This window comes from Kryptolebias marmoratus, linkage group LG15 (assembly GCF_001649575.2).
Source record: "Kryptolebias marmoratus isolate JLee-2015 linkage group LG15, ASM164957v2, whole genome shotgun sequence".
NCBI classification, from domain to species: domain Eukaryota; kingdom Metazoa; phylum Chordata; class Actinopteri; order Cyprinodontiformes; family Rivulidae; genus Kryptolebias; species Kryptolebias marmoratus.
In genome coordinates, this window is record NC_051444.1 from 29008392 (window position 1) to 29031884 (window position 23493).

At 38.6% G+C, this 23493-nt stretch overlaps 4 protein-coding genes across 10 annotated transcripts in view; all 4 read right to left on the minus strand.

Moving 5' to 3' along the window:
- ndufs3 (NADH:ubiquinone oxidoreductase core subunit S3) overlaps nucleotides 1-2797 on the minus strand; it is a 10000-nt gene extending 7203 nt beyond the window's left edge. The window contains exons 1-3 of the mRNA XM_017435009.3: nucleotides 2672-2797; nucleotides 2275-2340; nucleotides 308-405 (exon numbers count right to left, since the gene is read on the minus strand). Of these exons, the coding sequence (XP_017290498.1) occupies nucleotides 308-405; nucleotides 2275-2340; nucleotides 2672-2726 (219 nt within the window). The 5' untranslated portion in view covers nucleotides 2727-2797. The remainder of the gene's footprint in view (nucleotides 1-307; nucleotides 406-2274; nucleotides 2341-2671) is intronic.
- Nucleotides 2798-2928: 131 nt separating this feature from the next.
- Nucleotides 2929-8795, minus strand: ptpmt1 (protein tyrosine phosphatase mitochondrial 1). Its single transcript, XM_017435019.3, has 4 exons — nucleotides 8499-8795; nucleotides 6470-6550; nucleotides 5734-5925; nucleotides 2929-4371 (listed from the first exon to the last, which is right to left on the minus strand). The coding sequence occupies exons 1-4, from the start codon at nucleotides 8643-8645 to the stop codon at nucleotides 4243-4245; spliced, it is 549 nt and encodes a 182-aa protein (XP_017290508.1). The 5' UTR covers nucleotides 8646-8795; the 3' UTR covers nucleotides 2929-4242.
- Nucleotides 8796-9566: 771 nt separating this feature from the next.
- Nucleotides 9567-20290, minus strand: prc1b (protein regulator of cytokinesis 1b). 6 transcript variants are annotated; one of them, XM_017435011.3, is made up of 15 exons: nucleotides 20158-20290; nucleotides 19783-19915; nucleotides 17993-18115; nucleotides 16402-16635; nucleotides 15435-15605; nucleotides 15101-15250; nucleotides 14191-14338; nucleotides 13950-14086; nucleotides 12736-12831; nucleotides 12502-12648; nucleotides 12317-12427; nucleotides 12117-12230; nucleotides 11478-11657; nucleotides 11315-11349; nucleotides 9567-10275 (listed from the first exon to the last, which is right to left on the minus strand). In XM_017435011.3, exons 1-15 carry the CDS (start codon nucleotides 20166-20168, stop codon nucleotides 10227-10229), a joined length of 1839 nt encoding a protein of 612 aa, XP_017290500.1. In that variant the 5' UTR covers nucleotides 20169-20290; the 3' UTR covers nucleotides 9567-10226. The 6 variants fall into 6 exon arrangements, with proteins under 6 accessions (XP_017290500.1, XP_017290503.1, XP_037835909.1 ...); XM_017435014.3 differs by having other exon boundaries at nucleotides 11555-11657; nucleotides 20158-20168; XM_037979981.1 differs by lacking the exon at nucleotides 12117-12230 and having other exon boundaries at nucleotides 20158-20168.
- Nucleotides 20291-20557: 267 nt separating this feature from the next.
- Nucleotides 20558-23493, minus strand: part of vps33b (VPS33B late endosome and lysosome associated) — a 14310-nt gene continuing 11374 nt past the window's right edge. For both annotated transcript variants that reach the window (XM_017435000.3, XM_017435001.3), the window contains 6 exons: nucleotides 22482-22614; nucleotides 21926-21999; nucleotides 21689-21790; nucleotides 21528-21603; nucleotides 21283-21402; nucleotides 20558-20728 (listed from right to left, as the gene is read on the minus strand). In XM_017435000.3, coding sequence (XP_017290489.1) covers nucleotides 20649-20728; nucleotides 21283-21402; nucleotides 21528-21603; nucleotides 21689-21790; nucleotides 21926-21999; nucleotides 22482-22614 — 585 coding nt within the window. In that variant the 3' untranslated portion in view covers nucleotides 20558-20648. The remainder of the gene's footprint in view (nucleotides 20729-21282; nucleotides 21403-21527; nucleotides 21604-21688; nucleotides 21791-21925; nucleotides 22000-22481; nucleotides 22615-23493) is intronic.

Below are 23493 nucleotides of genomic sequence, written 5' to 3' on the forward strand. Positions count from 1 at the left end.
AAGTCTGGGTCTCCCTGCTTAGGCTGCTGCCCCCGCGACCCGACCCCGGATAAGCGGAAGAGAATAGATGGATGGATGTAGGTTTGTTAGTTTTAGTTTTTTCCCCAAAATCTGAGACTTATAAAATGTACATAAATATCAATAGGTGCCAACACTGTCACACTAATATCTGCTTGATGGCTCTTTTTTAAATTTTATTAGTCAGTGAATGCACCACCAGCAGTTTGACCATTAGCAATAAAAAAGAATGACATTGATCCTAATTATCAGTGGTCCTACACTAGTTACATGAAGGCTTTAAACTGACCTGAACCTGCTGAATATATTTGGGCATCATTTCAGCCACATATTCTCCAAATGCTGCCAGCTGGTTGTGAGTAACGGCGTCCTTAGGTCTGATTGTGGCTGCATAAAAAAGGACAGAAGTGACAAAGTGTTATTCATCCTGACAGGCAATGTACCTTATGTGCAGCTTGTTTATTCTTCAATTAGCTGGAGCCAAACATCACTGCTGACACGTGGTCAGTATTTTGTCATCACACCATTTAATTCAATGACAAAAAACACTCAAACTGGGCCAGTTTATTCAGATTTCATAATATTCCTACAGGGGCGCCATGTCAGAGCAGTGGTTAGTGCTGTCGCCTCACAGCAACAAGGTGGCACGTTCACCTCTGCGTCTGGGGCCTTTCTGGGTGGAGTTTATATCTTCTCCCAATCCACACCAGTTTTCACTGGGTAAACCAGTTTTCCCCCACAGACCAAAAACATGCATGTTAGGTTCATTGGTAACTCTAAATTCTCCTTAGATGTGAGTCAGAGTGACAGTGTCAATGGTTTTTTGTCTCGTCTGTCTGTGTCCCTGCGATGGACTGGAGTCCCGTCCAAGGTGTACCCCCCCTTTAGCACAATGACTGCTGGAAATAGGTACTAGCTCCTTTTGACTCAAAAAGGAAAAGGAAGTAAAAAGGAAGTCAAGGGATGGATGATTTTTTAAATTTCTTTTGGACTTTCTTATCAATTTAACATTTTTCTTATCATTTATAATGAACAACACTGTAAAATTTTGTGATGGTCTCGTTAAGTAAGAAGATAAACACGTTTGATTAGATTCAGATTTTTACGTTTCACAGGTTATTCTCACTTGGTGTGGAATCAGCGGTGAAAATTAGCACCCGCCACCGGCCAAATGCGGGTAAATATTTGAAGTGGCGTGTAAATTTGATCAACACACACGCCACTATGGTGGGTTGGCAATTTGAACAGAAAAAGTTTTATTTGTCCTCCTGACATATAGGGGGCAGCAATGTACTCGAGTTGCTGCTAAATGTAAGAAGGAGAAAAGTTTAGCAGACACTCTTTACCAGTTGGTGGCGGTATTGATTCCTTCAGTTGTTTACCAACCACCAATAAAAATCAAGAAGAAGAAGAAAAAACAATTTGAGGAGTAACATTAGCGATGTGGCGGAACATTTCGGGAGTTAAGAGCAGCCGACAGAGAAATTCAGTCATAGGGTGGAAAGTCGAGGTTGGCGGATCTTAATGAAACTTTTCACACATGCATATTTAAGTATAAAATGGCACATCCCAAAGTATTTTCAAAAATATTACTTTGGTTGCCATGGAAACGAGCTAGGCTGAAAAATTGCCTAAATCAGCATTTCTGGTGTCTCAGACGGTCGCATTTTTAGCACTTTTCATGTGCAAATTAGAGACCGATTTGCTAGACCTATATATTAATGATACATATCACTGAAATCTGGAAGCTTTATATTTTCCAAAGAGGTGTAACATATATATGTACTCGTTAAGTGTAAAGGCACTATTTGCGTTTTAAAAGACTAACTTTATTCAAATTTCTAAAACCACAAAAATCCCTTCCTTCATCAGAATATCCTACCTGTTAAATATAAGCCGGTAGCACAAATAGATCTATGCATTAAAAGCAGCAAGTGTCTGAAAAACATGACAACTTGCATACAAAAACTTACAAAAGCACAAAAAATACTTCAAAAACACTCCACAGAAAAAAAATTCACTTGTCTGAATTTTTTATGTACATATATGCATCTTTTAATGGTTTAAAATAAAAAAAAATAGTGGCTGATGAAATATTTGAGTGACTGGTAAAAAAAAAAAGTCCAAATTTTTAATTTCCACCGCTGTGTGGAATGTTATGTTATCAAAGAGGCATGACGGTGATATTCACAGCCAGGCAGACTGAACCAGTGACAGTTTTTGAGTGTAATCTGCTGGAACGATGAGTGTACTCACGGGGGGACTCGGTGGAGACGCTCTGGGCTCTGATCTGCTGCTGGAGGAGACACGAACTCCTGGCAACTGAAACAAGAGGAGAACGGAGTCAAACGGAGATTAAACATGCTGCTGTGTGAAAACATACAGCGCTGCAGAGGAGCTGGCTCGAGAAAGGAAAGAAAATAACAAATCTAAGGCCTGATGCCACCTATTTGCACACGTGAAGCTCATCTATCGGGCACAATAACAACAGACCGATCCTGTCTTGTTCTAGCATTAGCTCGAAGGTCAGTCAGAGATGTGACGAAAACACAGATTTTACAGTTTTCAGGGGGACACAACACGATACGGCCTGAAGTACTGAAACTTCAGCAAGCAGAGAGTAAAACAAAAAACTAATATAAATTCAACATACTATTAAAACTCCTTCCAAGACCTCCGCGGACAAACCGAACCAACGCCGCCGCCATGTTTGTTCCGGTGTTACAGAGATGGCCGTGAGTCGCCCCCTACAGGTCCGGAGGAGGAAGGACAACACACATCCTAAACACCAAAGACTTTATGTCTACACTTCAGATCCATGAGCTGTAAAATTATAAAACATCGACGGTGAGGGAACTGGGCGACCACTATTGTCTTTATTAAATCCTCTATACATAGTATGCATGCGTATTTCCAAATACACGTAGGAACAACGCTGAGTTTTACAATGTTTTGATCTGTTTTACGCTCAAAGATTAAGCCTTCCGATGTCTAATTCAAATGTTTGACCCACAGCACGCTCATCATGTACAATATATATATTTATTTAATTATTAACTACATGACATTTGGATCTAGGATATGCCAGTACTTGAGAAAAACCTCTCAACTTTATACTGGAAGTCTACTATTCCTGCCTACTTGCTACATAGGCAAAAGCTGCAAATTTCCACCTTCAAACTCAACATTTAACATTTTTCTCTAGCTCTTTAATCGTTCAAAGCATACCTTTAAAAGTATGATGTATTAGTGCATATTTATTCTCTCACTTTGACATTATCAGGTAGAAGCACTTATCAAAAAAATATAGACTTTAAAAACAAATAAGTTTGAGCTCGTTAACTCTTTCATGTCTGACGGCTGCAGGGGTTGCATATGCTTATTTATTCAGCTGTGATTTAGAGGAAGAATCAGTCATATTCTCATCAGAAGATCAGCGCTTCATTCACTGAAACCTTAGGTTCACACATCAAAGAATCTCTGGACCAGATATTGAACCCAGCGTGGCACACAGTGGACTCATGGGTGTGTTGCAAATAATTCATAGAATAAGCGAGGTAATAATGTGAGGGAATTAGGCTTATAATGAGCTTTGAGTGGTCAACAATGCAACTAAAACACACAACTATATATGTCTAAGATAAAAAAAATACTCTAAACCAATTACAACAAACATATGGGTTTTACCAATAAAAATAAATCTTACAGCGTTTTGTGATACAAATATTTATTCAACTTCCTTTTTTATTCTTTCAAACCTTAGTAAAAATATCATGTATGACAAATGAAATTTAAACTTCTAAATTACAGTAGCTGCTTCATTAAAGAAACTTTTTTTTTGACTGTTTCTTCTGTTTTAACCAAATGCAAAAAGCACAAAGAGACGTTTAAATACACAGGCTGGGATGATTGTCCTGTTTTTCCCAACAGGGTATTTAGATGTTGCCTAAAACATCTAAAACACAGCCAAACAATGAAATTAAAGAATCACAACCTCAAAAACATATTGAATAATGTTTTTTATGGTAACTTAACCATTTTTAAACTGATAAAAAAACTCAGCATTTTAAATAAAACAAAATAAGATTTTAAAACATGAGCGTGAACGGGCTGAACATTTTGATAGCAGCTGTGTTTTATGTCACTGCAGCTTTGATCGAGGCACTGAGTCCAGCCTTCAGCGTCAGTGGGGACACAGTAAGGTCCGAGCGGTTCGTCACGCTCTCAGCTGGACTGTCCACACACCTCCTCGTGGTATTTCCTGAGCATCTCCAGCTGAGCAGAGCGCACCAGGATGTGCGGTCGAACTGCTGCCAGCTTCTGACAGGCCTCCTCGGGAGTCCAGCTGTGTAACTGTCAACAAGAAAAGTCAGCATCAAAACCAGAAAGCCCAGATCATCCCTGAGTGAGCAGAATGGAGCATCTTTTACAGACTCAGCTGTGAAGATCCATGAACTGAAAATATATCATTAGGCTGCGAGCAGCAGTCCACAAGCAGGAAAAAACTGATCACTAGATGGATGAAAATAAGTTGGAAGGTTGGAGCTTTTCATCAACTGGACCTTCATATCCAACAGGTCAAAAATTAAAAAAACAATTATTACTAATGTTACTATATTAGAAACAGCTTTGAACAGGTTTTTGCCTTCTTGCAGTGACTTTTTGGACCTGTCAATGCAACTCTCTGCTCCCACTCTTCACACACTGATAGCAACACCGCAGGAGAAATGCTAGCACAGGCTTCCAGTATCCGTAGTTTCAGGTGCTGCACATCTTGTATCTTCACAGTATAGACAATTGTCTTCAGATGACCCCAAAGATAAAAGTCTAAGGGGGTCAGATCCAGAGACCTTGGGGGCCATTCAACTGGACCAATCCACTTTCCAGGAAGTGGAAGTGGGAGAAGAGGGTTGCACTGACAATCCAACACAATGGGCAGCACTTTGAACACATTTTATAAGTGGTGAGAAACTTGTAAAAAACTCACGAAAGAATAAAGTTACGTTAAAATCAAGCACACCATTGTTTTTCTTGTGAAATTCCCAATAAGTTTGATGTGTCACATGACCCCCTTCTCATTGAAAAAACAAAAGTTGGATCCAAAATGTCCGACTTCAAAATGGCCACCATGGTCACCACCCATCTTGAAAAGTTTTCCCCCACTCCCATATACTAATGTGCCACAAACAGGAAGTTAATATCACCAATCATTCCCATTTTATTAAGGTGTATCCATATAAATGGCCCACCCTGTAGAACAAAAAGTCTCTAACTGATTGGGCACAAACTCTACATTTCTCCACGTTGCCTTGAACAGACCTGACACTAACATGCTTTCTGGCTGATTCAGTCGCAAATGGACAACTTTAAGTACAACTGTTCACATCTGGCATAAAAATGCATCTGAACTTTATTATCTTTTTACATTTACACAGTTCAGAGTCACTTGAGTCGTATTTTTGTGGAGTTTTTTAGCCTGCTCAACTCTTGATAACCTAATAAAGACGATATCAGAGATAGTGGCACTTGAGGAACAGGGTTAGTCACCCCTGCACTAGAGTCTCTATTAGAGTGCTCCTGTAATCTTGAGGTGAACATGACATTAAAGAACAACCTTCTATTGTTTTGTTTACTCGGTTTTTCTGATCTGATAACCGCTGATGTTGAGAATTGCTGTAACGCTGATTTTCAGCCACCTGACAGTTATGTACTGACCCGTATGAGGTACGCGGCGGCGAGTGTGGCGCTGCGGGAGCGCCCTGCCTTGCAGTGGACGTACACACTGGTTCCCTGCTCCCTGTGCTGCAGCACGAACTCCACCCCTGAGTGGAGGTTCTCCAGGCTGGGGACGCCGGTGAGGTCCACGGTGCTCAGCCTCAGCTGCTCCACACCTGCAGCGTGCCACTCCTGCTCCCAAAAACCACACACATCGCAGCAAACTAATCAGTACTCTATGGTTCTATTTAACTTTAAATGGTAAACTGAATGCCAAGTTGACTGTTTTGGGAAAAGTCGATTCCTCTTACAAATTAAAGGCCCGACATTCCTCGAAGGAATGCATATTGCATGCCGAAAGTTTTAAGCTAAGGTCATCGTATGCTGAGAAATAAGAGTTATAGCCATTTTGGTCTTACCTTGAAAAGAAGGTTATGAGCAATGTCACGCTATATTTGAATGCATCTCGATATGGGCTGACTCCAAAAGTTAATCAGTTGTAGATGTACATCCAATAATTACTGTCAGAGAGTTTCATTAAAATCTGCCCAGTGATTCATGAGACATTTTACTAACTACTTTGCTATTTTACTAGCAGCAGGCGATGTAGATCAATAAAACTGTAAATAATGCCTTAGTGTTGTTCAGGCAGGAGTTTCCTTTTTGTTTAAAAGTCACACCATCATCTGTTTGATTCTTCAGCTCAAGAGTTCCAACACGAAGGAATTAAACTCACCTCAGCTGAGTTGCAGAAGTATTTGGTTTCGTACTCCTCGTTCATGGTGATAACGCCCCGAACATTTTCTGTTTCCACCAGCTGCAACACAACCAATCAGTCGTGATCAGTTCCTAAAGTTCAGGGCATTTTAGTAGCTAAGCTCACACGGAGACTAAAGCTTTTTCTATGATGACCATCAGTTTTATTTGCTGTGTCAAGAAGACCGGGAAATAAAAAAAATTTAAAGTAAGAAAAAAGAATCTGCACAATGTTTTTCGACATATTGATGGTTAATGTGTCCTTTAAAGCCATAATAGGTGTCAAAAGTGTGATTTTTCAGTATTTTTGATTTTAATTTTTTATATATGTGTGTCATCTATGATATAAATAACCACTAAATACACATCATTTACTACCAAAACTGTACAGCATAATTTGCAATTAATGAGCAAAAATCAGCAGAACTGTTGCCAACAATTATGAGTCATTTGTTTACATTGAAACACTGACAAGTAAATTTTGGTCAGTCTTGATGCACGACGGATAAAATAAACCCTGGATGTAAACAGAGACAGAGGAGAATGATGGAATCAGAGACTCCAGGTCGAAAGTAAAAAGATGGAACTTCTTCTCTCTACTTTTGATTACAAACGGCGGCTAAAAGCTGTGAGGATGAGAGTCGACAGAAGGGGAGTCATTCTGGGGGAAACAATCCAGTACTGGAGAGCGTTAAAGAAAAACGTGGGGCTAAAATCAAATGCTAATGAGCTGTGACGAGATATTCTAACCTACTGATCACCAGATTTAGTAATAAAAAAAGCACAAAACCCTGACAAGTTTAGGTTATATTAACCCCCAAACAATCGTTTAATGATATAAAATTTAAATTAACAGCAAATAAAAAAAAACACCAAAAAATGTCATATTTTGACAGCTGTTGTGGCTTTAAATAAAAAATTTGCTAGCAAAATTTATGACTACCTGCCAGCTACATTGTGTGTTTGTTAGTAGTTGGCAACTGTTCACAAAAACAGCCAAAGTGACTGAAAATAGGTCAACAACAGCAACAACTGTGGAAGAGTCATGTTAGATGCAGAAGTCTGTCAATTTTTTGTATATTTACTCTCAGATTGTTTGAGGTATGTATGCAGGTAAAAGGGCTTGTGTGCCTTTTCCAAAGACAGCTCTACATATTTTAACAAGTCAGACCACATTGTGCTGAGCAGTAAAACAATGAAGGTGACCCAACTGGTCTGCCTGCAGCTCAAACTTGTGAAAGAATTTGGCAGAAAGGGAAATGAAGAACTCAACATCCTCCTAGCTCATCTTAAGGAACCAGTGAAGGAAGATAAATAAATATCTACAACAAATCATTGACAATTATAAGCTAATTTCATATTAGAACAAAGAAAAAGACAAAGTTCATATTACTAAAGAAACAAAGAAACATTTCTGGTGTATATCCCCTTTGATACCATTTAAACACTGAGCTGTGAAGTCAATGTGAGTCTTTTCTGTATTTGTGGAAGGTTGTTATTATAAATATTCCACTTTGAAATAAGAAAACATATAGCTAGAATGAAGATTTTAAAAATGGGGCAGTGTTGGATATTTAAATGTAACTTGAAAAAGTTCCTCTCATGAAGAAAGAGACCTTTCTGATCAAGTTGAATTAAAAGTTTTTATCAAATGCAAGCCGTTACTTCTTATAGCCGGTTATATTTATAATCTTAGTTTACATATTTGTAGTTTTCTTGTCATGATTATAACTTTAAATTACATTCCTATGTTAGTTTTGGTCAGAACTACAGAGAGCCACTGCAGGCTGCAGACCCCTGAACTAATGTGTCTACTTTGATTTAAATAGTACTATAATCTATACTACTTTCATCATTTCTGGTGCATTATTATACCTCATCACGCTGACGTCCTAGTATTTCCTAATGAAGTGAGACCCTATGTGATGATTATGAATGGATATAAATGTTTGTTTCACTTTCAGCTCCACAGCAGCCCTCTTTTCTGACAGTGTTCAACACAGACTGACCTGTTTGGTCATGGATCTGAACGGCAGAGCGCCCAGGATGACCGTCTCGTCCACCCGGTCGAACCACCGCCTCGAGGACACCTTCTCCATGACAACATTGTAGCCTAAAGTCGGGTAGAAGAGCAGCCTCGCTAATGCTCCAGACATGGTGGAGCTGTTCGGGTAAGAAAACAAACAAACAAAAAAAAAGAACTACCTCTATACACGGCTAAAATTAATTCCTACTGAGTTACTATTTAGGCTGTTCGTAAACATTGACAGCATGTGTTCCTGGAGGATTTTATTTAAGGTTGCTCCGCCGGTGGGACTTCTGGATTTTTTCCTTCAAAATAGTTCCCCTCACATTAAAAAAATAAAATAAAATTATTACACATAAAGGTACAAACAGTCCAATTGTTTTAAAGGTAAAAACAAACGCTCTGTCAACATTTTTCAGATTAGTATGACCTCGTAGTAACATGTATTCTCTTTCAATAAGTACTTTGCTGGTTTTATTTTGAAATTAATACAGGAAACGGTTTTTACATGCAATAAAACAAATGTTATGTGAAGGCTCATCAATAAAGACCTGTTTTCAGTTTTGTGAGCAATTTTTATGTTTAGCTGTAAGCACCGTTCAAAGGTTTTGAGCTATCACCTATCTCTATTTACATTTAGCTTCCAGATAGACTTTCTGATTCTATTTTAAATCAATATCTTCACGTGCTTTCAGTGTTTTCCTGTTTGTTTGTAATACATTGACTTATACCCCCATTCATTTTGAAATTAGTAATTGCCTGATCATTTAAAAACCATCTTTGAGTCATTGAATTCACTCAGGCACAAACTCTCATAGGATAAACAAGTGTCGAGTCAATGTTTTTTTCTGCTTTTCAAATGCTAAAAAAATACTTTAAAAAAACAAAACTTGACAAAATACTCTTCTCAGGTTTTTTTTTTTTTTTTTTTTGTTGTAACATAAACTAATCTTAAACATGTGAATCTGCATCATTTTACTATTGTTAAAACAACCTAAACATAAATTTGACAAGAGAACATCAAAGGTTCGGTCACAAAGACAAGCCAGTCTTTATGATTTCAACACTTTATTATATTTTGATAAGCTTTTTAAAAACCAATCATGATATCAAATCTAAGTGATTTGATCACACACCATCAAGATAACAGTCTTAATGTGAAACATCAGTTCCTATAAAGAACAGGAGATAAAAATATATACAACAAAAAAAAGGACATTTTTAAAACAGATTTGGGAGAAGCAGTGTAGGTCTGTGTAAAATTACATGTTGCGAGATTTACACATATATAAAAGTGCGGTGTATTCATAATACATTTGGCCTGTAACCCCCATTGCATAACTTCAGAAAGCTACACTTTCTTTCATTTGTTTAAAAAGAAAATAAAAAGGTGCAGTTTAAGATACAGACAATACCAATGGGTCTCAATAACTGGAAAAATCTGAGAACTAAAGTAGTAGTAGTTTAATTTAGAGTACAAACTTTTTTTTTTTTTGGACAGTGACATATCGAACAGAGACAGCACCATCGACGTCTGATGGCTGATTCCCAGTCAGTCATTTATTACTAATAACACTCGGTAAAACCTTCATCTATCCATAAAATCTGATGCCAGTGAACAGCGGTGATCATTAATGACACCTGGACCAATCTGGAGGGACAGTAATAACACAATCAGAGTGGAGAGGTCAAAGGTTGGTTGTGGTTGAGTTCAGGATGTTGGGCTGGATTTTGGAGTTAGAGGCCTTGGACAGGTCTCGCTGTGGGGGGGGAAAGAAGTTCAGTCGTAAGGTTGATTATTTCAGTACTACAACAACAGATATTTAAAAACAAACCAGCCAAAGGAAACGTGCAAATCATTTGAAGTTCCCATGAAATTGCCATCTGATTTTTAATTGCTTGTACTTTTTTTGTGTTTCCTCTATGAGCTTTTGGACACCACCTGACAGTCGGCGGTCAAAAACATCTTTTCAGTGTTTTTGTATGAGAGATCAATAATTTGTTAAGAAAAGTGAACTATCATCATGGCAGTGTTTTCTTCCACATTTACGAATTGTTATTTTTATTTTTTTATTGTCCAGCTGGATGCTGACATGGAGACAACACTTAGATGATTCTAGTACATTTTATTGAATTTGATTTCACAGGGACTTTAAATGTTGCTCTGTGAAAAGCTGTTAGTTTGAGCTAGAAAATGGTCAGAGAAACCTGATTAAATAGAAAATCACTGGTTATAAGAGTTTGACGTCAGAGGAAACAACATACAAGTGTGGCAGTATTTCAGAAACAACACTCAGGTTAAGTTTGTCTCAGCTAAAACTAAAGTTTGCTCTCTATTTCTAAAAATTAGCAAAGGACATATATATATATATATATATATATATATATATATATATATATATATATATATATATGATTAGTTCAAAACAACAAAACACTGGCAGGAATGTGTATGTGTTGATACCCCTGTAGGTATCAACACTACTTGGTCTCTACTGTAAAAGCAGAAGTGATTGTTTAGCTTTCCTTAAATCATTTTTTCTCTCACTTTAAATCGCATGTTGCACATTTTGCCCTTCCTTTGGGCCAGGTTGTGACACCATACTGATTTTCCAGAGTTCGGAAAATGTCTGAACACCAAGAAGCCTTCAAACTCATAGACCTGTACCTCAAACTAAACTTCTTGGATAATGTTTCATATCAACACAAGATGATGGTAATTTGTTTGTTTTCTTTTTGAATAGAGACGTGATAAATAAGTAGGGATTAGTTCACAAGGTTTTAGGAGACCAAACACACCTTGACTTAACTGATTCAGTGTTGACCAAGTCCCTCTAAAACATAAAATTTAGATAATTAAGAACTTCAACATTATTTTACACAATGTGTGGACATTTGTTCTAGCGCAGCAATGAGGGGAAAAAGTGGGAGAAAATGTGTTGGAGACAAAAGTGTAAATTACCACAAACTCTGAATATGTGCTGGCAACAGATGCTATGCTGAGGTTAAGCTGTGGACAAGGTGGGGTCTGCAACGCACCACTCAGAGGGGTCTCCTTCAGCTGGGCTTTGTTCTCCTTGTTGCAGCCCTGAACTCTTGGGTAGGGGGGCTTACCACTACCTGGTGTCCGTGCTGCTGGAGTCTGGAAAAAAACGAATTACAGAAGGGCCTTGCATCAGTTAAATGATTTAATATAAAACAACCAAACACAGACCCCAAAATTCAACAGACTCATGATGATGTAAACAGTTCTACATGCAGGTTTGAAAATAAAAGCTTCTGCAATAATGAATCGAAAAGTACCAAAATGTTGAAGGCTTGGCCTTCCTTAAATGAATGCCTATCACCCGCCACCTTTCATGTCAGAGTTACAGACTGACATCAAACCATCATCTTCTTTCTATGCCTTTGTGCGACGTGCAATAATAAACTTGTTCACTCTGATTCAAACAAGATGCTCTTTGATTAAAGTCTTGTGTAATTCACTGATTGTTAAAACGGCACAAAGCCCGCTGGGAGTTTGAACTAAACATGCAGATTTTCTTCCCCTTAATCCTCCAATGACTTTAAGAGCCCCCCTCATCTAAAACATTAGACGAACCTTGTTTGCAGAGAGGGGGAGGCGATGCACAGGCGAGTGACAGACCGTTCCTCCGTAAGCAGAGCGCATGGTGCTGTTAGTGGTGCCGCTAGAAAGGCTGGAAGTTGCATTAAACTGGCCAAGGAGACAGAGGTGGATTAGTGCTGAAAGGCCCAGAAGACTCCATTATCTAAAAGTCAGTCAAAAACTGGGTTTGGCACCTTTCGTGCTTTATTGGAGGTGGGAGTGCCGAGGAATCTGCGTTTGGTTGGGGTTCGTACAGCTGTCCCGTACAGCATGTCCTCCTCCGTCTGTTTGCTCTTCTTCAGGTGCTGTGCAGATGTTGTAAAAAGAGTTAACATTTTAGTAGACACAGACCTGAGCTAAGAATTGACAGCTTGCCTACCCTCTGAAGTTTCACTTGCTCCTTCTCCATTTGGTGCAGCTCCCACTGTTGAGCCACATACTGCAAAAACTTTTGGCCGTTTACCAGGAACTCCCGGCCCTGTTCATTCTCCCAGGCATCTATTTGGTCTTTTAATTTCTTTTCAAGCTTAAAACAGAAACACAATAGCAATATCAGGATACTGCGAAAGCTGTTGTGGAAATTTAGAAACTTTACAGTGGGTTTATGTCTTACCTTTGGAAGGTTTTTATGCAGCTCTGACCTCTGTTTTTCTTCTTTTAGAAGATTTCCTCCTCTGTTAGTGAACCTTGTCGGATCTGTTGCCTTTTTCTACAAAAGACCAAGGTGATAAAAAAAATTATTTATGTTCAGCACTGTTGATGTCGAAGCCAGAGCGGGTAGAGAGACCCCATAAGATGTTAATTGAAAAAAAAAAAAAGTTATGTCATGCTTCAAAGAGAGCTTATGTGACACCATGAGTGTGTGCGGTGGAGCAGGCGGGCCTTAAGTCCCACATTACTCGTGCACAGACTGCTTCCAAAACTACAACATGGCAGCTTCTGTAAAACGATTCCTGCTGGCTTCAATTCCCAACAACTAGAGAAGACAGGGACAAGTGGTCCAGTATTATAAAACGTATCTAGTGTCTGCCTCATGTTCAGCAACTTTGACCTAGAACACCTGACAAGTAGTTATTAAACTGTTGTCTTTTTGTTTGACTTTATTTTTCAAGATTTTTTTAAACATGCATTTGACAGCAACTGATTAAAGCAGAAAAAGAGGTGGACTGCAAACCTTTTTATAAAATGTTCATGATCCTCTAGCTGAGCTGAGGAAGATTTTAAAGCAGTTTTGTTTTAAAACTGATAAATATATTTTTTTAAATCGCGTGAGAGTCCCTGCCTTGTTCAGCAACTCAGTGCAATTTCATGTCACTTGCGTCAAAAATATTTAAAGTGTGTGTATTGTTATTACTTTCAATCAGTGCACCGATGACACAAGACATAAAAGGACAAACAAGCATCGTCTTGAGTAGCAGTGATTATCCCAGGATTAGTTTTCTGGCCTATACTGTCAAAGAGTTTATACAACTCTCTCGTCTCATGTGGTGAACTTCTGATGGTGGATAAGCTGAATGTAATAAAGGCTTTTAAAGCTGGGGATTACTGCCAACAGCATAAAAACAGGGGTGCGAAATGGATACAAATACAATAACAATTGTCAAGGTTATTTGCGCCATCATTAGAACTGATTTATTAGTAATGTTTGAACACTTCAGCTACCAATAGCTGGGGTTACAAGTGTCTGCTACTGTTGTTTTGTGGGTCAGAAGCTAAAAGGTTTGGGAACCACCAATTAATACTGGGATAAGCTTTGTGTAAGCATACATACAACTTTAAATTATTGGACAGGAGTTGCAGGTTCCATTTGATATCAAATGAACTCACCTCCAGATCCAAAAAGAGTCTCCAATTTTCTTCCCACTTGTTGACGCCTTGGAAAAGCTCCCTGTGATCCTCGTAATGCTGCTTTAAACGCTGGATCTCAGCGTCGTGCAGAGCCAACAGCTCTTCATTAAAGTCCTCTAAAAATGAAGAAATGCAGTTACAAAACTTAAAACAATTCCTGACGATTTGGTCGTTTCGCTAGCAGCGGTTTTAATGAAAACTAACAAACAAGAAAACCCACCGCTAAAATATGGAGCAAAAGCCTGCCGCTGATCAGCGCTGAAGAAGCACTTCTCCCAGAACACAGCGATCTCTGAGCGAATGGCATCTGTCACGTTACGGATGTTTTGCAGTTTTAGTTCCTCCAAACGCTGAACTTCTGCTTGTAACTGAAGAATAAAAAAAAAAAGTATGTTATAAACAGCAAAACAGCAACCCCGGTAGCAGAAGTCATAGCTGATCAGGCATTTCGCCCACTGCAGAGTTTTAGACTAAGATCATCTTATGTTGAAAAATAAAATAAAATAAATAAATAATGGTAGCTCGGGCAATTATCCTAAAACCTTGAAAATGACATTATACATAACCGTCTCGCTTGAAGTGCATGTTGATGACCCTCAGGTACAACCACATCAAACATTTAGCTCAATATGTATAAACCTGACTGAGTTATAGCCATATTTTAGGTGGCAAAGGGGTGTAAGCTGAGCCAGTCATCTGATTTGAGTTGACTCCAAATGTTCATGAGAAACTTTGCTGAATAACAGTTAATGCCAGAGTTTAAAGCACAAATATTGCACGATGTGTATTGCTCTGATTATGTTTTGGGGATGATGCTCAGCTTCCACCACGCCAATCTTTAGCTCAGTATCTGTAAAATCCGCCGAGTTATGGACATTTTTAGTTAGCTGTGATGGCTATTTTGAATTGGGTTGACTCCAAAAGTTAATAAGTTGTAGATTAACACCCAGTGATTAGTTTTTGAAAGTTTCTTTCACAAAATATCTCATGAACCACTGAACAGATTTTAATGTTGCAGACAAATGAAGATTCATAAACACAAAAAACTGTTATCACATGTTTGCCTTTGGCAGCGGGTGATAAAAACTAGAAAATTCAAAAGCACACAGGAGTGTCTTCAGTCTTCTCACCGCCTCCAGGTTCCTCTTCCTGGAAGAGACCAAGTGTTCGTTCAAAGCCTCCCTTTCCTCCTGGGAAACCTGCAGTCGGTCCCACAGCTGCTGGATCCGCTCTCTAAGGCTTTCACACGTCGCCTCGTTTTCTGCTTTAAGCTCCTCCAGCTGCAGGATCAACATGGTGTTTAACCGAAGTGCACAAAAAAAAACAGAACGCTACATGCAACAAGTCATCTTTCAGGACCCGATGATGATCTGCGGAACTCGCATTTTGATTAGATTTTTCATTAAACATCGAACTGAATTTTGTAAACCGAAGCAACGCAGAGTTTGAACAGAAACACCTTGCCTGACAAAACAGCAGCTTGAGGGCCGTGATATTGTCTCTGGAAAGACAAAAGGAGTCCTCATCCTCGCAGACGACATCCTTCTCAAAGCTGGTCTCCGGGATGCGGTCCAACTCCTCCATGTGCAAAGTGATCTGTTTCTTGAGCTCCATGAACTCTGCATATCGCTTTTCCTGTCAACAAAGGAGACAACAGCACTGGGTCAAGAAATGATTCAACTGTTGTAAAACCACCACACAGGAGTGGATTTACACCTCCTGCAAAAAATAAAAACTTTCAAAAAGAATTTAGAACTCAGGTATAAATATGCAATATTCAGCTATAAGAAAAACACTTTTCTGATTTACTAAATTGATGAAATTACCAGTAGTGAAAAGGTCACACTCAGACTGTGTTGTGAATGACTCTCAGCTACGACTGCAGCAAATCTTATTGATTGAGATATAGCCATTTTTTGTGATTACTAAGGTTGATTAGCTGTGGTGGCCATGTTGAATTGGGTCAACCCAGTCAGTTTTACATGAATTTTAGCCAATGGTTACTTTTTAAGAGTTTCACTAAAATTTGTCTAGTTGTTAATGAGATATTTTGCTGACAAACGGACAGGGTTGAGTGTAATGTTTTAAATAAATAAATTGTGCAGTGCCTAAAGTATGTGTTGGGGCTAATGCTCAACTACTACCACACCAAACCTCAGTTCAATATCTGTAGACCTGACTCAGTCATTTTTGTGTTTGCTAAGGTTGATTAGGTATGGTAGCCATCTTAAATGGAGCGACTCCCAAAACTAAATCAGCTGTAGATGTTCATCCAGTGGTTATTTTCTGAAAGTTTTAATAAAATTCATCCACATTTTGCTAATGCCCACACAAACAAACACACACAGACACAGCCAAAAACAGCATCGCCTCTGGTCTTTGGCGGCGGGCGATAACAACAGAGAGAAGATACATGTTTGAGTGTTCCCACCTTTTCTCTATTCTGGTCAGCGATGTGCTGGTGGAAGTTCTGCAGCTGTTCCGGGGAGGGGACGGAATCTGGGGCAATGCCATATGGCATCGAGCACAAAATGTCACACAGGTCCTGGTCCTGCTCCAGCAGAGTTTTCAGCTGCTGCATCCGCTGGTTCTTCTCCTTCTTCAGAGCCTCCATCTGTGTGCGGATGTTCGTCTCTTGCTGGAGTATGCTAAGACCCTCCTCCTCCTACACACACAGAAAGATACTTTAATTGTCACACTTCAAAAGTAATTTTGAACTCAAATTTAAGCACAAACAGCTGGTTTCAAGTATCTGAGACTGCAACTAAAGAAATCAGTCATTTCAGAACCAATCAAAAACAGAACGGTACTTAAGGTAAACACAGGAACAAGAAAGAAATAGATGTAGCAACTAGGGACGCCATGATTAGTCAGCATAATCAATGTCGTTGATTATAATAATTTGGCAACGTCAATTTTTCATCTGAAATAACAGTTTTCTCCACGCCACTAGTATGAGCTACTTTTAGTTCCTGTTTGACCTACAGTTTTAAACCTTCATGGTAGAATAACAGAGTCCACGGCTGCGACTGTTTTAGAGCGAGTTGGGTAATAAAGGTTTTCAAAGTCTGACGGTGTGTAAAGGATGGGTGTACTTCAAGCTCGCTGACAATAAAACGGTGGTTTTTACGTTTGAAACTTTTTGCAGCAGCAGAAGACAAACAGGGGCTATAATGAGGATAAGAAAAACAGAACCACCGGTAAGGTGTTTAGGCTGGAAAATGAACTCTATGGTGTTACAAAGGTCATCTGTCTGCTACGTTTTCCAATAAATAAATGGTCGAGGAAACGTTTAGAATCTGAGCCCATGTTTGATAACACTGCCGGTGTCGTATCGAGTTCTGCTCCTCTGTTGTGATCCGATTTCCCTCACCAGCTTCTTTCCATTTTCCTCTCAAGGTTTGTTGTTTTAAACAAAATATTTCCATGTTCATTCTAACAGGGGGAACATCCTGGTTGCTGGAAATCTACTATATAGGTGAGGAAACACAGCTGGACCACAGGTGTTATGTAACCCACCCTACAGCATCAGTTTTACTTCTGCTGGTTTTAAACACATTTAATTGTGTAGATAATGTTAATGCTGCATTTAATTGTGACAAACTTATTTATAATACAAACAATGAAGGAATAAAATCAAAAGTATGATATGAAAAGTGTAGTTAAATTAAAAGAATACATTATTTGCAAGTTTGTTCATATTTTATTTTATTTGTGGTGTACTCCAACTGTACTGTTGAGTGTTAAAAATAAAATGGACCAAAATAAACTTGCTGATTTCAGTTTTAGGAAGAAATTAGTCGTTCAGAAAAATCAAAAAGCTAGTCGATAGATTGACTGAAATAAAAACAGTCATTAGCGGCAGACCTGGTAAGAACTGCTGTAAAAACAAGTTGTGGAACGGGTCTAATTATCCAGCCGGGTCTGTAGAACCTAAACATCTAAAACAGTTGAGCGTTTCATCAACACAGTTTTATGTAAAGAGAGAGAGAGAGAGAAAAAAAAAAAAAAGATGTTGTTACCTCAAAAACAGCAATCTGGAGTTCCAAGCAGAGTTTCTCCATTTCTGTCTTGCAGGTCTGAATGCTGCTCAGGAGTTTCATTTTCAGAGTTTCCTCTTCTTTAATCATCATTTCCAGCAAGTGCTGCAGGACAAATAAAGAAATGAGCTTATGTTGATGGTTACCTGTAGATGCGTAGTTCTTTAATAACCGGTGGAAACTACCATCTATGATCAGAAGGAGTCAGGCTGTCAGGGCTGAAGGCAGATTTTCTTGGAAAACCATCATGATCGATACCTCCAGTCTCAGACACCGCCTCCTACTTCGTGTGTGTGTACTTGTTTACTTGTTGCAGTAACTGTGCAGACTTACTGAATCATAGCTGTTTGTGAATACTAATGACAAATACTTGAACTCAATCTGTAGTAATAATATTTCATACTGACATATTATTACTCTTGCTCAAATACATAATCTTTTTTCTCACAAATATCTGTGAGGGTCAATAATCAAAAGACTTTACTTTATAGAAAGCTCAGAGATGCATAGGAAAAAAAAAAAAATCAGTGAGTTTCCCTCGAAATGGTAAAAATCTACATATCAAGACAAAACATATCTGGTGCATTGCTGATTTATCAGACTTGTCTGTTACGTGTAAACAACAAAAGTTTAGCCCTAAAGTTTAGGAGCATTTTTATTGCCTGCTGTCGAAAGGTGTCATATTTTTGCCCATGTCTGTGTGTTTGTGTCTGCCTGTTCACAAAACACCTCATAAACCACTGGACGGATTTTAATGTAGCTTTCAGGAAGTAATCATCAGATGGACATCTACAAGTCACCCTCATTCAAGATGGCTGCCACAGCTAATCGACCTTAGCGAACACAGATATGGCTATAACTCAATTTTACAGACGCCTTGCATAAAATTTGATGTGATATTAGCAGGGAAGGAGCTCAAACACATACTCTTTTACAGCCAACCCAGTTCAAGATGGCAGGAAAAGCAAACTCATGTTTGAAAACACACAAAAAAGGCTGTTATTCAGTTAATTGTACAGATATTGAGCTAAAACTTAGTGTGGTAGTGACTGAGAGTCACATACTCAGAGTGAGACGTTTTCTTAAAACTTTGGCAATAACTGGAGGAGTCAGGCTTGTCTGAGTGTAAGCAAAATATCTCATAAACCACAACTAATCTATCTTAGCGAACACAAAATAGCTCAAATTTAGTTAGTTTAACAGACATGGGGCTACATCTGCATGTGGTAGTAGCTGAGAGTCATCCTCAACATATACGCTGAGTGCTAACAGTGAGATGAGACGTAATGGTATAGCTTTGGCCAAACTTTGTTATTTCTCAACATTTTAGTTTCAAACTCTGCCACAAAAGGCAGCAGGTGATATGCATTCATTTAAGGAATGCTAGGATTTTAAGCAATGCATGAATGATTCACGGGGCTCTGTTTAGTGGCCTAAAACAACACAGATTTTCTGATTAAAAAAAAGTCTAGAAATGACTGAAAAAGCAGTCAGTGTCTAAAGAAGAATAGTAAAAAGAAAAAAATAAGAAACCTTCAGAATGCCTGCATTAATGTAGCTAAAATCAACATATACATATAAAAGATTATTAACCTTTGTATTGTTGCAGCAAAGTGTAGCTCCTGTTTGGATGTTTTATTTTGAAAAGCGCGTTTTGAAGGTTTAGTCCAGTATAATTTTCTCCACACACATCCAACCTACTTCAAACCCGACAGAAACTTCTGCATATGTCTACTTCTTAGCCATTAAACCCTAACATAAGGTTGTCCCACCTTAATGTGTTTTTGAACAGCGTTAGTTCTCTGGAGCCTCTGGTCCTCCGGGATGCCGATCTCCTCCCAAATGTCCTTCAGGTGGCACAGCGCTTTATTCAGGCAGGACACTGCCTCCGCCGCCAGTACCTCGCTACGAAGTTCAAAACAGCCCACAGCAACACAGATTAGTCATTTCCTTTGTGGACGTTTTTAAAGAGATTTAAGATAAAACTTATTCGTGATGTTAAACCAAACATTCACAGATCAGTGTCGCCCGAGCTGACGTCAGAGTAGCTAACACTCGCCATACCTAACGTTAAATATAGTTTACTTAATCTTAGTTTTAGGCTCAAAAACCCTGTCTCTACCGTTAATAATAAGTCCCAATCTTACCTCTTTCTCATTGTTTAATCCCAGAGCAGTGGAAAGTTTAAAGTAACTCACACAACGAACAAACGACCTTCTGTGTGCCTGCTCTTACTTTAGACCGTTTATGCTCGGTTCAAAATACGCGTGCGACAGCGATCTGCCTTCTGATTGGCTCGTCATGCAGACGCGCGTGATATCTAACACCGCCCTGAACCGTTGGACTCTTTTCCCCATTCACCGTGGTTTGACAGGGAGCCGCCCGCCCGTAAGGGCTCGGCCAACGCTCATGAGTAAAAACAAACACAACGGTCTCATTGAGGGGTGTGGCGTGTCGTTGCGTGGGTAATTTTTAGAATGATGAACTCATAGTTGATCAAAAATAGTAATTGTAGGAAAAAAAACAAACAAAAAAAAAACCCAATAACACAGTTGCTTAAAAAGACATTTATTCACTTTTTACATTTTGTTTTGAAAGCGTCCGCTTTGTGTCATGTTGCAGTATTTAAACACAGGCTTCACACAGGAGTGTCCATCAGAGCTTCCAGGAGTCTGGAACTGTTTGTAATCGCTGTTGTTACCACAATAAATTTACAACCTGGGGAGAAAAAGACAACAAATGTAAGAAAGTCTATTCTTAATCTCCTATTTGGGGGGGGTTAACAAAACAATGTGATAGCATAATTTAAAATGACTTAGGTCTGTAATTTTTAGATAATTTTACATTTATTTTGAGATTGTTTCACTGTAGGACCCTTGTTAGTAATTACAAAAGAAAAATCACTATGCGTTGATGCTACAGTTTAAATAAATATAAAATGTACAAAAATAAATATTTATATATTAGATCATCATAAATATATATTTTTTATTGTCATATTGTCAAGGCATTTCTGATCCATTACATAAATAAAATTTAAAATACTGACGCTGGATCTTATTTTAATTATGTGGACAGTGCTCTGTTTTATTGCAGGGGATTAGGTCCCCAAAAGAACCCTGCACTATTACAGTAAAGACTAGAACAAACAAGAATAACAACAATAAATGTTAACCTAATTTATGGTAATGAAATTATAACAGAAACTGAACTCCAACCGAAACAACAAACACAAGAAATAAAACCCTCGGAGTAACTTATGCCATGTTTACCTTTCTCTTTGCCGAGGAACCGAAGGGCTGAGATCTCAGAAAAGGTGCATCCACCAAGGAACATGACCAAAATGATGCGATCAGCATCGTTCTCCTGCTTTGAATCAACTCCACTGCTGCCTGATGTCAGAAAGAAAACATTTAGTGCACATGGATTCAAAACAGATTACTCAAGGATTTATCTTCATGTATCAAGAGTAACCCTAGCTTCTTTAGATTATGTTACTGCACTAAGGTGATCTAACCTATAACGGCAAATTCATGCCCATTTAGCAGCCTGCTTATTTCTTCGAGCCCAGTCCAACCATCTCGCTCTAACACCTGTAGAAATAAAAACAGGAATATAGTAAATGTGATTCTGGTTATCGCTTCCATCCGGTGGACTGAGTCCAGCTCTTGTCCTCACCTGCTCGATGAGTTTGCAGCTCAGGGGGACGTAAGCCCCGCTGAAGATGTAAGCCATGTCTCGAGGGACACGCAGGTCGTATTCTTCATCTGACTTTGGCACCTTTCACAAAAAATATACTTATTAGCGTCCATCTTTTTTTAGTGTGGTAGAGACAAAACTATATACCTTTGACAGTTTTTCTTTGACATTAATAAAGCACTTTGTGGGGAGAAAAAAATGAAAGTAACCATTTACCAGGTTGAGCTTTCGACTCAATGCTCTGAAGTTACTTTTCTTTGCCAGCGAGGAAAAGGCATCAGTCAGCTTTCCTTCAAAAATACATAGATAAATAAAAAGAATTGGTACAAAAGACCAATGACAAAACACTAATACTGTATTTGACAATATGGGAAATGCAAAAACAAACAACCAAAGAAACAGGGACTCTGGCCTTTACTTATTTACTTATTTTATATGCAAATAAACACTCAATCCTGCACTTCAGGCTTTCAACACAATCCCAAAAAAGCTGGGAGCAATTTAGAGCAAAATATGATTGAAGGTGAAACTTGTTCTTTCAAAAATTATGTCAAGTAGTTGCAAAAGGCAGAGTTTTTAAGAAGAAAAGCTGCAGTATTTCCAGCTTGTCGCCAAAAGTGTGCAAGAATGCAGGAATTAATGTAATGTATATATCTTTAATTAAATGAAAAGTCATGGTAAGAATCTCTGCACTTTCCATACTGTCTCAGAGTTTTCTAATTACGCAGAGTGGAGAGGTGGTAGTGTGTTTTTTTTAAAGACCTGTTTTTACCTGCAGTTTTATCGTTGACCAGTTTGCCCACTTTGCTCTCCATAACAGTGAGAGTTTCCCCCGGCTGCTGCTCCACCAGCAGCCCGAGCTGCCTCAGGTTAGAAAAGGTGAGCAGGTGGTCCACTCCATAGCTCTAATGAAGGCAGAGAAAATGTTACAGACCACACCAGCGATGTGTGATCAGCTTTACGGTCAGCGTGTTAGAAGAAGAGAAACATAACCAGTCATATCATGTTTTATTCACAAAGTCAATTCAACACAAGTTTACCTGAAAAGAACTCAACTTAGTGCTAAACTTACTATTATTTTATTTATTAGATCCTTTAAAAAAACATTACAAGGATTTCTATCAAACTAATCAGTCAAAACTACCATAAAACAACACAAAAGAAACAGAAATGACAAATTTCTGTCAAAAAAATACTCAGCAGAGAAGAGAAGTTGTGAGTTTGTGCTTTGACCACAACAAATACAATGAAAGTAGCTTTCCTTCAAGCCGATGCATATCGCCCACCGTCTTGCATGGCAAAGTTTAAAACATAAATTTTGCCCAATTTGTTAGAACTTGAAGTATGTGTTGGTATATGGAGAGAAAATGGTTCCAAATTACCTGTGCGTGTGTAAAAGGATTTGTGCGTGTGTAAAAATATTTGTGCGTGTGTAAAAGGATTTGTGCGTGTGTAAAAGGATTTGTGCGTGTGTAAAAATATTTGTGCGTGTGTAAAAGGATTTGTGCGTGTGTAAAAATATTTGTGTGTGTGTAAAAATATTTGTGTGCGTGTAAAAATGTATTTGTAACTCGTGTAAGCATCTTTGTGTGTAAGTTTGGATAGTTGTATCTGTGAAAAATGATTGTAAGCCTTACAGATGAATCATAGACATTTCTGTTAACATGTACAGTAAAAAAATCACCTCCTCTTTGGAGATGAGATGGGAAGCTGAAGACAGATGGGGTCACATCATCTCTAAGCTGGTCCTGTTAAAGTCCTCTGGTTTGAAATGTTCACTACAG

Coding starts and splice junctions, on each gene's coding strand:
- ptpmt1 (XM_017435019.3), bottom strand. CDS start 8,645: ATGTCTGGAGCATTAGCGAGGCTGCTCTTCTACCCGACTTTAGGCTAC. Junction 6,551..8,498: donor TCAGATCCATGACCAAACAG/GTCAGTCTGTGT, acceptor GTTGTGTTGCAG/CTGGTGGAAACAGAAAATGT. Junction 5,926..6,469: donor ACTTCTGCAACTCAGCTGAG/GTGAGTTTAATT, acceptor TTTTGGGAGCAG/GAGTGGCACGCTGCAGGTGT.
- prc1b (XM_017435011.3), bottom strand. Junction 14,339..15,100: donor GGAAGAGGAACCTGGAGGCG/GTGAGAAGACTG, acceptor TTTATTCTTCAG/TTACAAGCAGAAGTTCAGCG. Junction 14,087..14,190: donor TTTTGCTCCATATTTTAGCG/GTGGGTTTTCTT, acceptor CTTCATTTTTAG/AGGACTTTAATGAAGAGCTG.